This window comes from Colobus angolensis, unplaced genomic scaffold, assembly GCF_000951035.1.
Source record: "Colobus angolensis palliatus isolate OR3802 unplaced genomic scaffold, Cang.pa_1.0 Scaffold182, whole genome shotgun sequence".
In the NCBI taxonomy this organism is placed as follows: Eukaryota; Metazoa; Chordata; class Mammalia; order Primates; family Cercopithecidae; genus Colobus; species Colobus angolensis.
The window spans coordinates 2,599,126-2,615,663 of record NW_012114955.1 but is presented as its reverse complement, the minus strand read 5'-3'; the positions used below and the strand labels follow the sequence as shown (position 1 = coordinate 2,615,663).

The 16,538-nt window shown below is 47.9% G+C and overlaps 1 protein-coding gene across 2 annotated transcripts in view; it reads right to left on the bottom strand.

Annotated features, from left to right (window-relative positions):
* Positions 1–11,183: 11,183 nt before the first annotated feature.
* Positions 11,184–16,538, bottom strand: part of KLHDC10 (kelch domain containing 10) — a 58,350-nt gene continuing 52,995 nt past the window's right edge. For both annotated transcript variants that reach the window (XM_011939596.1, XM_011939597.1), the window contains one exon: positions 11,184–16,354. In XM_011939596.1, the coding sequence (XP_011794986.1) occupies positions 16,145–16,354 (210 nt within the window). In that variant the 3' untranslated portion in view covers positions 11,184–16,144. The remainder of the gene's footprint in view (positions 16,355–16,538) is intronic.

Below are 16,538 nucleotides of genomic sequence, written 5' to 3'. Positions count from 1 at the left end.
GGCTGTCCTCAGGCAGAAGTCACAGGGCTCCCATCAGCTCCAGGCTCAGAGCCTTAGGTCAGCAACCCCAGGAGAAAGCATCTGAGTCTTCTCTTTAGGTCTTGCTCACATCACCCAGGCTGGAGTGCAGTGGAGTGATCTTGGCTCACTGCAGCCTTGACCTCTCAGGCTCAAGTGATTCTCCCACCTCAGCCTCCCAAGTAGCTGGGATTATAGGAGTGCACCACCAGGCCCAGCAAACTCTTTTGTATTTTTTTATAGAGATGGGGTATCACCATGTTACCCAGGCTGGCTTTGAACTCCTGGGCTCAAATGATCCGCCAGCATGTCTCCCTAAGTGCTGGGTGTGAGCCACCGCACCCTTTTTCAGTTCTTTAGGAAAAAGTATAGTGGGCAAGGTGCAGTGACTCATGCCTGTAATTCCAGCACTTTGGGAGGCCGCGTTGGGCAGATTACCAGAGATCAGGTCTTCAAGACCAGCTTGGCCAACATGATGAAACCCCATCTCTACTAAAAATACACACACACACACACAAAATTAGCCGGGCATGGTGGCAGGCGCCTGTAATCCCAGCTACTCGGGAGGCTGAGGCAGGAGAATCGTTTGAACCCAGGAGGGGGAGGTTGCAGTGAGCCGAGATTGCACCACTGCACTCCATCCTGGGCGACAGAGCAAGACTCTGTCTCAATTAAAAAAAAAGAAAAGGAAGAAAAAAGAAAAGGAAGAAAAAGAAATAGTGATTAACATAGAGAATACACTTGCACCTACTGAGATGCGTCGTATCTTCACATTCTGCCCCGAGTCTGTGTATAAAAAAAGGTTAGAAAAACATAGGAACATTAAGAACAAAGACACTCAAGTTGACTCTTTCCATGAGGCCCCACTGTCTGAGTTCCCCAGGGCTACAAAAACAAAGTATCGCACACTGAGTGACTCAACCAAGAGAGATGTATTATTTCACAGTTCAGAGCTCTGGCCATTGAGGTAAAAAAAAGGTGCCAGCAGAGTCGACTGTGAGGGAGAATCTGCCATACTTCTCTCCTGGCTCTGGTGGTCTAGTGGCAAGCCTTAGTGTTTCTCGGCTTATAGACAGACCTGTCAGCCAGATCTCTGCCTTCATCTTCACGTGGTATTCTGTGTGTGTGTCTTGGTTCAAATTTCCCCTTTTCATAGGGACACCAGTCGTATTAGATTAAGGCCTATTCTAATAACCTCATTTTGTTTTTGTTTTTTTGTTTTTTTTTTTTTTTGAGACAGAGTTTTGCTCTGTTGCCCAGGCTGGAGTACAGTGGCATAATCTCAGCTCACTGCAACCTCTGCCTCCCAGGTTCAAGCAATTCTTCTGCCTCAGCCTCCCAAGTGGCAGGGATTACAGGCACGCACCACCATGCCTGGCTAATTTTCGTATTTTTAGTAGAGACGGGTTTTTGCCATGTTGGCCAGGTTGGTCTCGAACTCCTGACCTCGGGTGATCCGCCTGCCTTGACCTCCCAAAGTGCGGGGATTATAGGTGTGAACCTCACTTTAATTTACCTCTGCAAAGAGCCTATTTCCAAATAAGGTTACATTCTGAGGTTCTGTAGGCTAGAATTCCAACATATATGTTTTCTGGGGGAATGGAGGGGGGGACACAATTCAATCCATATCATCCACTAAGGACACAGCCCTGCCCTGCCATGTGGCAGCTGATTGGAGTGGTATTGCTGTGAAACAGGGAGGGCTGTGTTTATAACCAGCCCAGGCGTTGATTGTATTCTACCTCGAAGCACCCATGGGTAATTTCACAAGCAGACTGCAGTTCACACCTGGATCTCCCATTAGAGCAACCTGTCAGTGGCTTGCTTGGTTAGACACGTTTTCCAGGTGTCACAGGACAATTCAACATGTGGCAGGTCAGCTTTCACTCTGCGGGTACAGACAAGCCCCCAGCAGTCACGTCCCAAGGCTCTTCGGGAGACCTGGGCGCACCAAGAGCTTTTCACTTTCTGGTTTTGTCTCTGTGCCAATGAGCCCACGCCTGACATTCCATGGGTATAATTCCAAGAAGAATTCTCTCAAGATCGATTGCCCAAAACATACTTACTGTCTGACACAGCCATTTGTATTCCTTTTAGAGTCCTTTCTTGCATTGCTGACTTCAAGAAAGCTAATTAATTATTTGAGACACTGCTATTAAATTGACATAGTGATTAATCTGATAATCCTTTTTATGAAATTACCTCTGAAATGCTAACTTTTCATCTTTTGAAACTCACTGTGTAAATTACTCTGAAGATTACATTGTACCAGCTTTCGGCTCTGTAAATCTTAATGGCATTTTTTCGCCAAAAGCAATAAAAGCTGTCCTGAATTTATCAGTTCAATCAGGAAAGAGGCAGGCAGGCAGGAAATTGAAGGTGACTCACTCTGCAAGTGGGGGTTTCGACGGATAGAACTGTGAAAACCTGTTGTTGCTGGTTACACACAGCGAGGAACAGGAAGCAGAAAGGCGCACGGAGCCCCCAGTGCAGGTGTCAGGGCTGCCTGTCTGAGAGAAGCACTAGTGTGGTTCTAAGAGGGTCTTCTCCCCTCTTTCCTCTCCGCCAACCCCTCCCAATGCGCTTCCAGGCTGAGCCCATTGGTAGTGGTGGAGGCCTCCAGCACATCCCACTTGGGCTGAACCCACAGAGAGCTGCCTCATTGCCACGGCCCCTGCACAATCCCCACAGTCCTTGGTGTGGGGTAGGGGCAGGGAGCACACCTGGGCTATTGCCCTCCACCCTGCTTTTCTCAGCAGGCAGAATCTTGGCCTCAGGTTGAATTTAATTTCTCCAATTGTGCTAGCAGTTTTCATGTAGAAGGACTCTTTCTTTTTTTTTCCTCTTTGAGACACAGTCTCACTGTGTCACCCAGTCTGAAGTGCAGTGGCCTGATCTCGGCTCACTGCAACCTCCGCCTCCTGGGTTCAATCAGTTCTCCTGCCTCAACCTCCCAAGTAGCTGGAATTACAGGTGCGCACCACCACACCTAGCTAATTTTTTTTTTTTTTTTGGTAGTTTTAGTAGAGATGGGGTTTTGTCTTTTTGGCTAGGCTGGTCTTGAACTCCTGACTCAAGTGATCCGCCCACCTCGGCCTCCCAAAGTGCTGGGATGACAGGCGTGAACCACCTCACCGGGTCGACGTAGAAGGACTCTTAAAGCTTGGCTGGGGCTACTGGGCCTGGTGGAAGTAGCAGCATCCACCTTCGTTATTTGTTTAAGGCCAGTCTATTTTCCTTTTAGTTGTAACCCCTGTACCTCACATTGTGTGCCTCACCAGGAGTGTGTTACGCCACTCTGCCAGCCTCTTCTAAGGCCGCAGCACACTTCCCACTTGTTGGAAGGGGAACTGGGGAAGGACACAGCCTACTGACCCCATGGCCCCATTTATCCCTCCATCCACCCCTCCATCTGACAGTGTGCACTGAGCACCTACTATGTGCTAGGCTCTGAAGAATACAGACAGAACAAGAGCAAGGCAGAGACGATTCCAGTTCTCATGGCACTTCCATTCTAACAGAGAAAGTCTGGCAATAAACAACGTGCCTACTAAACAAGATGGTGCTCCATTCTTTGGGAAGAAGACGGGGAGTGGAGAGTCCTGAGCAGAGGGGAGAGTATACAGTTTTAACAAGAGAGGGCAGGAAAGCCCTTGCTGCCTCACTTGCCTCACCCTAGCCCCGGCTCTGCCTCAGTGAGAAGACCACATTAAAAAACTGAAGAAGGCCAGGCATGGAGCCACGTGGATACTGGAGGAGGAGACTTCCAGAAAGAGGGAGCACGCCTGACCGCTCAAGGAGCAGCAAGGAAGCCACCGTGGCTGGTCAAGAGTAAGCAAAGGCACAGTGGTAGGAGTTGAGGCCAGAGAAGTTTGGACTGTGCAGGCCCTGGAGAGAGCTGGGTAAATGGGGCATTTCAGGGTGTTCTGCAGGCGAAAGCAGGCCCTCCCACCCTCAGTTCTCTTCTGTCTCTGGCCAGTCCACAAGCACCTGAGGGCCCCCGTGAGAAGAGGCCTGGGTTTTCCAGGTCTGGAAGTTCCACTGCCACGAAGCATTCACCCCCTGGCCCAGCAAAACCAAGGTCAGAGGGCACCTCCACCCAGGTTCCCACAGGCGTCCCTGCCACTGCTTCACTGAGCGGAAGCTACCCACATTCATTCAGCTTTGCCAGGGCAGGATGCTTACCCTCTACAACCTCTCTCTCTGCCGTTTTCTCCTATCCCTGGGCACGCAGGTGAAAGCTAAATGAGGAGAGACCCGCCCCACACCGGAGTGGCCAGGCTGACTCCTGTGGTGGAAGGAGTTTTTAATGAATCCAGAAGAACTGCCCAATTCCACGCCTCACTGCAGTCTCTTCACGTTGCTACAGAGGGAAGACCTGTAATGTGGCAAGGCTGTGGTCAGCGAGGGCTTCGGTGAGCAGCTGGAGAGTGCCGTAGTGACACGGTGACAGTCCTTGGCCCCCAGGAGGGGCGGGGCCACCCCTCTGGGACCCCCAGCCCTAGAATCCTATGCAGGAGTGACTCTGCTGTGCCATCACACTCACAGCTGCAGCAAGGATGCCTTTCCAGCAGTCACACTCCTACGCAGGGGTCAACCTTCCTCCCAGCGGGGGCACGGTGGAGCGGGAGCTGGTCCTCGCAGCATACTGCAGCCGGACAACAGTGGCCTGTTTCACGTGACACCTGTCTTTGGGCCCAGATCCCACCTCTGTGGTTGTCCCCAGGTTGAGCTGCCCCCTGGAAGGGTTTTCTGGAAAGGACCAGGGAGGTGTGGATTTCGGAAGCTCTGAGCCCTCTGGCACCTCTTTTCTGCTCCCTGGGTTGGGTGGTCAGAAGAGGGTGTGCGCTTGCATTTTCGGTGTGACCCCTGGCCCTTATGTGTCTCTGTGTCCCCAGGCCCCTGCTCAATTCTCCACTTCACCGAGGGTGCCTGACCCCTCTCCTTTTCCCTCCATCCCCTACTTGGCAACGCACCCCACCGTGTGCATGGGAGGGTCCTTCCTCCCTGTGGCTTTTCCAGGGAGCCTTTTCTTCTCCCCGAAGTCACCCCCGCACATCCCGGAGAACCACAGCGCCTGCCCTCTGGGTTCTGGGTTGCCATGGAAACAGAGCCTTCTTTCCTCCTCCCTCCTGTTTACCTTGGTCAGGGACTGCGGCAAAAACCAGCCTGTCGCTGAAGGAGAGGGAGAGCAGTGGGCGGGGGAGCAGAGAGGGAGCCAACCCGCTCCAAACCAGATCATTCCGGTTCAGAGCGGCTTCCCCTCCGGTCCTAGGAGCCTCTCCGGCAAGCCGCGCTGGGCTGCGCAGGGAGGCCCTGGGTCGAGCTGACTTTAGTGGGGAGGGCCTGAGACCACCCTGGCCAGCGCCCTCTCCCCAGTTCCGTCCGACCTCCATGCGTCCCTCCTGCCAGTGCTGGCGCTAGCGGGGCCTGGGGCGCGGTCCCTGATTGCTGGTTGTTCCCCAAACAGGGGCGCCCTGCTGGGGCGGGGGTGATGGGAGCAGAAGTGTCCCGGCCCCAAGGTGCTTTTGCCCTGCTGGGAACCCCGTGCACTCTCCTGCGGCAGCTACAGGGATGCTCTGTGTGGCTCTGGCTTAAAACTTCCCGCTGCGTTTAGAGAAGCCAAACGCTTTGTCCCAGCCCCTGATGATCTGTGCGGGGCCGCCTCTTACCCGGGATTCCCCTGGCTCCCACCACAAGGCTTCTTCCCCTTGCAGAAGACACCAGAAGCTGGGTTTTGTCCCTGCCCCGAACAGGATGGCCACACTTTCTAACTCCCCGTGCACACCAGGCAGGAGGCTTTCCTTGTTTCTAGGCCACACTGCTCCTCGTCCCCCTCCATGGGCCACTGTGGTCATCTTGCTCGTTTGCTGTGGTCTGATCGATCGCCTCCTCCCCTGTGGAAGCTTCCCGAAGGCAGGGCCCGCTCCCGCAGCACCAACGGCACGTCCCGGATGTTCGGTGTGCGACGGTGGCCTCCAGGATGGGACGTGCGGCGGCGGCGCCGGACTGCGGGGGCCACTTCCCGGCGGAGTCCCCTCCCCGCTAGCTGGTGGCAGCTTCTTAATCATCTGGGCGTACAGACTGAAATCCACGGCTCTTCCTCCCCAGCAATGTGCGCTGCAGGCGGCCAGGCCATGGCCAGCGGGGCGGGCGGCCCAGCGCAGCGGGCCTTGGGGAGCCGCCCGTAGCACGGACCGCCCTGGCCTCTGGCTGCACCGCTCCTGCGCGGCTGCTCCCAACCCCAAATCCCAGGAAGCCAGGGGTGACTTCACGTCCCCGAAAGCCCTTCTGAAAGAATTTTCTCAGTAACCACCCAGGCCCATGTGCCTGCCGCCGGGTCACAGGAGGATGAAAGTTCTCACGAACGCGACCTTGCAGGCTTGCAGACTTGGTCTCCCTTCTCTGGCCCTTGGCAAACTGCTGAATTTGTCTTGTCTTCGCCTGCCAATCTGTGAAACGGGGATAAAACTTCTAGGCCTGCGATTCAATACAGGCTTGCCGAGGAGAAAATGAACTGAAAATGCTTGGTTGACATGGCAGGAGGTGCAGAGGCTGGGCTCTGGGGTAGTGTGTGTGTTTGGGGTCCGGGGTTAGATCCGGTGTAAAGCTGGAGTTCTCATCCTGGATGCCCTAGTATGCAAGTAGCTCTGAGATACCCCTGTGCCTACTGTTCTTATAAACCGCATCTTTGTGGGCAGGCAAGCCTGTACGGTGCAGGGTGAGCCCAGGCAGGGGCCGACATCCTAACCATGACCTGATCTTAGCTGTTTCAAGGTGAGGTTTGGGTAGCAAATAACCCAGGTGCAGAAGATGCCTGGATGGCCCGGATGTATTTTTCTGGGGCTGGGAGACTAAGTTTGCTCCCTGACAGTGGGGTGGGGATTTTGAACACATCCTTGGCGGTCATGGTGAAAGCCTCCTCAGCCTGGCGGTTCTAGGTGGCAGGTTCGAGGAGGATAAACTGACCAGTCTGACCCCTCCAAGGTGACACAGGCTGCATGGCAGCTGCTTTTTCTTTTCATGGATGTCATTTGCAATACTCTAAAGCTCCCGGCCTGCTGTGGGGCCCCCAAATAGTAAGTGGTCAGAGCTCCTGGCTGTCTCTGCCCTCTCTTCCCAAGTCCTGGAGCTGGGCTGGGGTGGCTCCCGACCTCCCTGAGCGGTGTGTGGCACCTGCCTTCCTGCATGGGCTGCTGAGGTCCCCCTGCTGAGCTGTCTGCTGGAGAATCTGAGAAGCCTCTTGCTTTTGCATTTGAGGCTGCAAGGCCAGTGCAGGGTGAGCAGATAGGCTGGGTCGGCTTTGTATGTCACTCAAAACTACCTCCTCTCCCCTGGCTGTGGATGAAAGAAAAAACCTCTGCTCTACAATAATGTTCTTGCTTGATTTTATTAATGGAGAGGATGGTAAGGAATAGGCTTTGGGCAACAGGATAAAATCACAGCTAAGCCAGGTGTGGTGGTACATGCCTGTGGTCCAAGCTACTTAAGAGGCTGAGGTAAGAGGATCACTTGAGCCCGGGAACTGTGATCGAGCCACTGCACTCCAGCCGGGGCTCAAATAAAACAAAGCGAAAACAAACAAAACCCCACATCTAAAACTTGACAGAGTGTGTATTTTTTAAAAACCTCCTCCCTCCCCTCCATTTTTTCCTTCCACTAGCCTCTAGGATTGGCTTTTAAATCAAAGATTCTCAAGTACCAGTGAGGCTGCAGCTGAATCAGGGAGGAACTTGAAAATATGAATACTCTAGCTGCATGCTTTGAATCACCCCATCTTATGTGGTCAGAAGAGACTCAGACTTGCCATATTCTGAAGAAGAGCTAGACTGAAAGAGCTACAGAAGGTTCTGCTTTAGGAAGGCAGAAAAAGTAAAAAAAAAAGTAAAAAAAAAAACCAGGATCACACTCAAAAACCAGCAGTCACTGCCACAGCCCCTCTGCCTCGTCACCTGTCTGACTACCATGAGCTCTGTGAGCTCTTGTGGCTGCTTTTTGGATACCCACCTTTTTTTTTTTTTATTTTTTTTTGAGATGGAGTCTTGCTCCGTCGCCCAGGCTGGAGTGCAATGGCGCAATCTTGGCTCACTGCAACCTTCGCCTCCCAGGTTCAAGCAATTCTCCTGCCTCAACCTCCTGAGTAGCTGGGATTACAGGCACCTACCACCATGCCCGGCTAATTTTTGTTTTTTTTAGTAGAAACAGGGTTTCGCCAGGTTGGCCAGGCTGGTCTCAAACTCCTAACCTCAGGTGATCTGCCCATCTCAGCCTCTCAAAGTGCTGGGATCACAGGCGTGAGCCACCGTGCCTGGCCTGATACCCACCTTTACATCTCTAATTTACATGTGTACCTGGCTATTGCTTCCATCTGAGACATTCTGTTTATCCCCTTCCTGCTATGGAGAGCAGAACTCAGCTCACTTGCATCACCACCCTCCCTCCCTTGTCCTACATTTAGTTTCTTCTTTATTGGTTAACTTTGTAATTTTTAGTAAACATTTTTTTTTTTCCCCGAGATGGAGTTTCACTCTTATTGCCCAGGCTGGAGTGCAATGGTGCGATCTTGGCTCCCTGTAACCTCCGCCTCCTGGGTTCAAGTTATTCTTCTGCCTCAGCCTCCCGAGTAGCTGGGATTACAGACATGCACCACCACACCTGGCTAATTTTGTATTTTTAGTAGAGATGGGGTTTCTCCATCTTGGTCAGGCTGGTCTCGAACTCCCGACCTCAGGTGATCGGCCCGCCTCAGCCTCCCAAAGAGCTGGGATTACAGGCATGAGCCACCACACCCAGCCTTCACTTTTATTTCTTACTCCATCAACTAGAGAGTAATCACAGTCAATATCTCCATAATGCTTACTATATGCCAGGTGTCATTTGAAGCACTCTACCCATATCTACTTATTTCAGCCACACAGTAGTATGGAGAGAGGTTACTATTATTAGCCCCATTTCAGAGAAAAGGAAACTAGGGCCACTTTGTTATTTTAGTGGTTCTCCAAGAAGGAGTGGAGAATACTTGTGTACTCAGTCTGCCACTGAGTTCTAATGGGGCAAGGATTGGGAAACGTTCATTCTGGCCTTTGCAATGAAGTCCCCTGCTGGACAATGAAATACGACAGTAAAAAGTAAAGTAGCAAAGTCTCTCATCTTGGCCAGCATTGGCCAGTTAGTTCAGCTGTGGGTCAGTGGTTCCCAAACATCTTAAACCAGCTGAATTGGAATCAACAAAAGAGTTTATTAAAATTACACACCTATTAAAATCTAATCCTTGGGGTTTGGGCCCAGGAATCTGTATTGTTAACAAGTATGGATCATGATTTTGAAACCAGTGGGTTACAGGTGGCCTGGCAGTGGCCGTGTTCTAGTCCCTACTCTATTTTCAATACTTTTTCTTGGAGCCTGCACTGTGCAAGTGGAAATCCCGACTGTGCCACCCACAAAGGAACCACCTGGAGCGGGCAGTAGACCTCCCACCATCATGAGATCAGTGATCTTAAGATCAGGATCAAGTTTAAGAGGTAACTCTAGTCCTAGCGCTGTACACCTATGGTACTCACCACTATGCTCCAGGCTTTTGGCCAAACATCCTAAATAAAGAATGTTAGATATGGGGATTATCTAGCTAACCTCCTCACATTTGACAGATGAGTAAACCAAGACCCAAAGAAAAGCAAGTTGCATACAGAACAGGGCTATTATGGACTCAGCCAAGAGCAGAGCCCTCGTCTCCTAACTCCGCAGGTCATCTCTTTCTAGAACAGCACTAAGAGGTAGCCACTAGCCATGTGTGGTTATTTCCATATAAATACATGAAAATTAAATCAACTTAAAAATTCAGTTCCTCAGCCATACTAGCCACATTTGAAGTACTCAAAAGCCCCATGTGGCTTGTGGCTACCACCATATTGGATGGTGCAGATACAAAACATTTCTACCATTGCACAAAGCTCTATTGCTCTAGCACTGGGCTAGAACCTGGCCTTTCATTTGAAGGCAGTAGGGAAACTGGATGGTTTTACCAGTGTTTTCTTCCCTCAAGCAATTACTGCAGAAGATTAACTACAAGAGAATGTGGTTGTTCAATTACAGTAGCTTAACAATATCATTCTGACACACTAGAATTGTATACACATAAAGGCCACTGAAACCCCTCCCACTAGGCCAAGATGGGTCTTAGATGCCTTATATTAAGAACCAAATCAGATGCACGTAAGAGTCCATTTCAAAGCTCTGGCTGGTCTAAAGACTGAAAGGTATCAGGTCCATTACTTATATCTGGTAGGTTGGAGAGGAGTATAGTTAAGAGGTAGGAGAAATAAACCCAAGGAAAGAAGACTGCTCTGCATAATAAAGTATTAACTGTAAGGTGGATGAATGGGTAGAAACTGTTTCTCTTCTTCCTTGTAGATTTATATTGTAATATCTAAGATTACTTGTCCATGGAAGGTATGCTCAATCCAATAGTTAACCAATGGAAACACTGAAAAATAAGAGGCATTTGTGCAATTCTTGAAGGGAGACCTGAAAAATGATCAGACTTGGGAGTATCCTTCTCTACCTACTCTGGACTAAACAGACATGGAGGAAAGTACTGCATGGAGAAGGGTTAGAGGATTAGAGATGGCAGTATCATAAAACAGAGGTTTTGGTGAAGGAAGCATCTGGAAGGCTAAGGGCAGAGCTAGTTTCACCCCCAGAGAACCCCTGCACAGGGCTCAGCAGCTCCTGGGGCTCTTCCCTCGGATCATAAAGACAGTCATATGACTGTATATACAGGTTCACATTTTCCCTTTGAATTCTCTGTAGCTCTTCCAGCTCTTCAGAAAAGTCTTGATATACCTATACAAACTTGTCTCGCAGTGGTTTGGGGAACATGGGGTGGGGCGGTGAGAGGGAGTGTGGGCTGCCTGGCAGTTGCTCCCTTGCTGATGTCTTTGTGGAGGGAGCAGTGTACTGGTGAGGGAACTCTTGTGTGTCCAGGAGTTCCAGACAGTGAGCAGATAAAGAACCCACAGCGGAGTGGGGGTGGAAGGCAGATGACTCACAGATATTACAGAGAAAAGCTGAGCCTGGTGGGGGTGGTGGAGGTGGGCAGGACTGATGCTTCTGTCATACAGGTGCGCTCACGTACACACAAATTATCATCAGACAATCAAGGTGGCCTTGAACCAAACTGATTTGGATAAGATTTATTGATCAGATTGTTTTAGAAAACCAACAGCAAAACACTGACAAGGTACATAAATACAGATTGGACATTTTAGGGTAAATTCACTATATTTCCTACTTGCTTGTAGGAAACCGAGTAAAGTGGAAAAGCTGTCCTGATCATATGGCATGCACACCAGACTGCAAAAGGACGTCCACACTGTTTAACAGGACTGTGGCAAAATAGCTTTAAAGTAAGGCGAGCATTGTGTATGGCCCAAGCATACCCTGTAGGAAGAGCAAAGCTAGGCTCACCTCCCAGAGACTGCGTCTCAGAAAGAGGCTTCCTTTCTTGCCTAGGTTCTTCCAGGAAATTCGTCATTGGCAGGTGCTTTTCCAGGGAGATGCCTGTGCTCTCCCTGTGCAGACTCTGTGCACAAGGAAGTGGCTTTAGAGAGTGTGTTTTCTGATGCCTCCTTTATATTCTAAATGTATAACTAGTAAAATAACAATTACTACCGCTTGGTGAAATTGTTTTTTGTTTTTTTTTTCCTGAAAATTGCCTCTGACTCCATCCTGTACACTGACTAAGCAGGGCCCTTAAAAAACCTTATAAAAAGTTTTTGTTTTTTTTTTTCAAATTAAAAACATGAAAATTACAATAAAAAGATGGAACTACTTTTGTAGCACAACTCATAACACCAGACTAGGGAAGAGGTCGCTTTTGGCTGAATCTAATGACCTTAGAAGGGAAAGGCCATTGCTAGACAGGATCTGGTGGCAACGCACACGGAGGTCCTAGAACTCTATGAAACCTACCTCAGGCCCTGCGGGTGCGTCTGGAGTTCCAAGGCATTTGGGGAACCAGAGCAATTTCAGCTACAGTGACCAGTTTTTAGAATGGAGTTTATGATCAGAGGACCATAAACCTTCATCCACCCTAGAGTTCAATGCCAGAAAAATTAATACAAAAAAAAAAAGGAAAATAGCTTTTTGTGCTACATCAGAATGCTGGCAGGTAGACAATTCAGTAACCTGTGCCACTTTCTAAACATCTGTAAGACCACAAAAAAAAAAAAAAAAAAAATTGGTTTTACAGAATACTAAGACCAGCACAGTCTTAGAGGATCATTCAACCTTTCCTACATGCCAAGTTGTGTGATTGGAAAATGGAGGACATCTTGCAAGATTAGAGGAAAAGCAAGTATTTGTCAAGAGCCAAATAAATGTGTTCAAATAATGGAATTTTCTCTGTGTTGCACACAGCTTTTCCTTCCCATAGGTACTAAGAGTTCTTTGGTGGTTAGAGGAGAGATGGCCTGGAGCTCAGGGCAGGAGATGATGCTGAAGAGTTACATCTACTCAGGATTACCACCTGTGGTTCCTAATTTCAGCATTCAACTCTAATTGTTCAGACTGACTAATTACAGGCAATCAGCTGCTTATATGGTCACTGGTTGTCAGCTCCTACTGATTGTTCCTTTTCCTTTTCTAACTACTCATTAGCCCCATTCCATGGAAAAACAGGTGCTTAGAGGGAAGGATAGAGAGGAAAAAGAAATGTAAATGAATCTATTGTTTGATAGAAAAGTTGATTCACTGATTATCTATGGATTTCAATGATCTGTGCTTTACTCTTGCTACTGGTGGATAACCAAAGGTCACTGTTAACCTATCTTTTGCTTAAAAATGTTAATATGCTTATTATACTTTAAAATCTAGCTATGTAAGGACATGAATGGTTTAAAGCAAATTTTTACATCGTGTCATTATGGCCCTGAAAAAAGGAGATTCTGCCAATGGAAAGGGTTTTGTTTAGCCCCTGAAGGATAGTTAAGATTTCAATTTATTCTGTGTCAGTTTATAGTTTTTCCAGGATGTGGAAAATATTAAATGAAGAAAGCATCATTTTCTTCATTTAATAAAGTGTTACATTCCCAGATAAATTAGTATATACATGGGAGAACGGATAGTGTTAAATACTAGGTTTTAATTCTCCATTTAGGAAACTCCTTACAGACGGACTTCCTTGTTCTCGGGCAACAAAATGTAAGACATGCAAACATGAGCTAGTGCAAAGATGACAGGGAGAAAAAAAATCTCAACTCTAACACACTTAAGGAACAGTGAGTCTCTAAGAGTTCCATCTTGGAGTAAGAAAACATAGACTTGAAAATCCAGCTTTACCATGAGTTGGCTTAAGCCAGCTGATCACATCTAAAATCCTGGCATAATTTGACCCTAAAGTAATAAGCTCACTTCCCCAAGACGCAAAAAAGTAGTCTACCTGCTTTATAGTTACACCCTATATATAATCTGTATATATCCATATGTTTCTATATATTGCACTTAAATTTACAGGACTGTAGTAAGACGGCTGGGAGTACCTCAAAGAGGCAGAGAAGCAGCAGGCATAAACTTTCCTAAATCAAGTAAACAGTGTCCGGAATTTCGAGTGCTGGTTATAGGTATACTGAAATGCCTGATGACCCCTATCTAATTTCTAGTTATCTACACTTAGTCATTCACACACAGTCATTTGGCATCCAGAACATGTGCACATGTGTGGTTCTAGAGCACTCAGTGCTGGTCATACCACGTCATTTTTACTAGTGTTATATTAAAAGAAGACACTTTGGACCAAGAATATATACTTTTATGAAAACAAAACACACAGGTCTTCGATGTCAGGCCTCCAAGGTCTACCTCAAAGAAGACTGCCCTCAGGAGGCTTAACAAAGGATGCCAGCAAGTGTGGATGGAACCAAACCACATCTCTCTTCAGCTCTCTGGTGTAGCAGGGCTAGAGACTCGCTTCTATCCTAAGGACCATGAAAGTCTAAGCACAGAGGCTGAGCATTCAGTCTTTGGTCCCTGCATAAATCCAGGTCAAAAATCCCCTTGCCACCCTAGACAGCCTGGCTTGTTCAATTTGGGATATATTTCCACCAAATATCCAGAGGCCAGGCTGGAGTCATGCAGCAAAGCTCTGTTTTGGACTAATGGAGCTGCTCAGACTGGCTTGCTCTGGGAGAGCACAGAGAAGCAAGCCTGGCAGTGGTGGCAGGAGGTTAAGGGCTACACAGACTGGTAATGGCAAGATGTGGGAGGATGGGCCCCTAGAGGAGCTGCTCCTTTTCCTGCCTCTCTCCCACATTCCTCACTCCCCAGAAAGGACCCAAGTTCACAGGTGCGTGGTTATTGTAAGACTTCCCAGAATACAGGCTCCATGAACTCAACCCGTCACAGAGGGGATGGCATGATAAGGCCTAGAAATCAGGAGCATGTCTGGAGGCCGCGGTTTTCTCTTCCCCAGAACTGAACACCAGATGGTAACTTTTTAACCATAGCACAAAGGTCATTTTAAATCCACACATAAGCTAAAGAGATCCCTTCTGAGATGAAGGAAAAAGAATAACTTTAAAAGCTAGGTGAAAAAAGAGGCACTTAAAGGAAAGGTGTGTTCCAACTCTCCCATGCAAGTCTCCTGCTGTGAGGTGGCCCCGGGAGGACCAGCGCTGCCCCTTGCACGCCTTCAGCACCTTGAGTACACCTGCGGCTTACACATGTGCATGGTGAGCCTCTTGCTCAGCTCCCCTAGCAGCCTGATGGCGAAGCAAGTGAAAATTTATGTCATTCTTTTTAGAATTAAAAAAAACAAATCAAACAAACCAGAATTGAAATTTCACACACAAAAAATGAATGCTACTCAGTTTCATTCCTTCCTCATGCTAGTTTTTAAATGATACTTGGTTCTTCAGGAAGGATGACCTGTGGCTTTACCCCCAAGACCTTGTATCCAATAACTAGACAATTACTCACAGCACCATGCACATTAAAGCAGACAGAAAAGAAGGCAATAAGCTAAGGGAAAAATCAAGGACCAACTGCCTGAGAAAATGGCAGGTACCTGGCCCAGAGATTAGAAAAGAAACAAGTTCTCAAAAGGAAATGGCCAAGATGATAGCCAAAGACCATAGCCTGAGCGGAAGCCAAGTTAACAAGCCCAGAGGACGCAGGTTTTCTCTGCCTGGCTCTTCCCTGGCCTCCCTCGGGAACTTGTGTTCATGTTACATGGCATTTACACCACGTATTTAGGGTCTGCAATTCCCCATGAAGAAGTCAAAGAGATATTTAAAACCATTCATAAGCATAAGAGAGTTTCAAAACCGCCAGAATGAAGAACTTTGGCCACCACAAGTGTTTCCATTTGAAACATTCTTGATGCTATAATTTCTAAGAGCAACAACAAAGAGCACAACCACAACACACACATGAGTCCTTTGACAGCCAACTCTACCCACTGCTGGCACCGTGAGGATGAGAAAGAAATCACTAACCAAGAGGTGCTGGGCTGCTTAACCTTCCTTCAAAGCCAAAGGGTAGGTTTGAGTTATCTATGCAACAAGATGGCAACCACTGCTGCCATCAGACCCAGCTACTAGTCAATTAGACGCATCTTGAAAACACTAAGTTAAACATCTAGGTTTAAGTATAACCTGCAAGATTCCCAAGGTTAGCCTTCTCAGCTTCCCCTAAACTTGTGGTTGTTGCTGTTGCTAGATGTAAAAATTTTTTAATTTCATTTTTGTTTATGTTGATGATGTTTTAATTTCTAGAACATTGTATGACATGGAACTGTTCAGAATTCCTTTAAAAATGAATCTGTCTTGATTAAAAACATTATTAAGGTACTTTCAGGCTTTCCCTTAACTCCATCAAGAAGGAAGAGGGAGTATGTGAATACATGTGCATGTAATGGGTCAGGAGGAAGAGAAGCAAAGAAGGAAGCACGTGGGAAAGTGAGATGTCCATAAACTGAAAAACCAATTTACAGAAAGGCATCTGATGTATTTTCTAAATAAGGCCTTGATCAGGGTAACCAATCCTCTTTGTAGCACATTCTACACTGCCCATAAATAAAGGAGTCTCTTTAAATTAACATTTCCAGTATCAATGAACAGTCCAGAAATCCTCATTTCAAGCGTTCGATGAGTCCCTGTGTGAGTCCAAGATGCAGAAGCTGTGTTCGGGAGAGGTTTGCAAGGTTAGGGAAGGCCGCAAGCAGCTTCTCCCATGCCAGTTCCAGCAGGCTAGGTACGACCAGCCAGATCTTAAACAATGACCCAGTCCGTTTGTTTTCGTGGATGTTCACCACTCCTCCATGAATGTACATGCAACCAGCCTATGAGTGGTCAAAAGAGGACAAACTCAAATGGGAGAGAAACATACAAGGCTGAAGACTCAGCGGGGAAAGAGCCCAGTAGATGGAATCAAACTGAAATGAGACAAGAATTCCTCACTGATCCCAATATCATGTGGAGATCAAGAGGGTTTAAATAACGAATTACTAAGGGAAAAACTATATA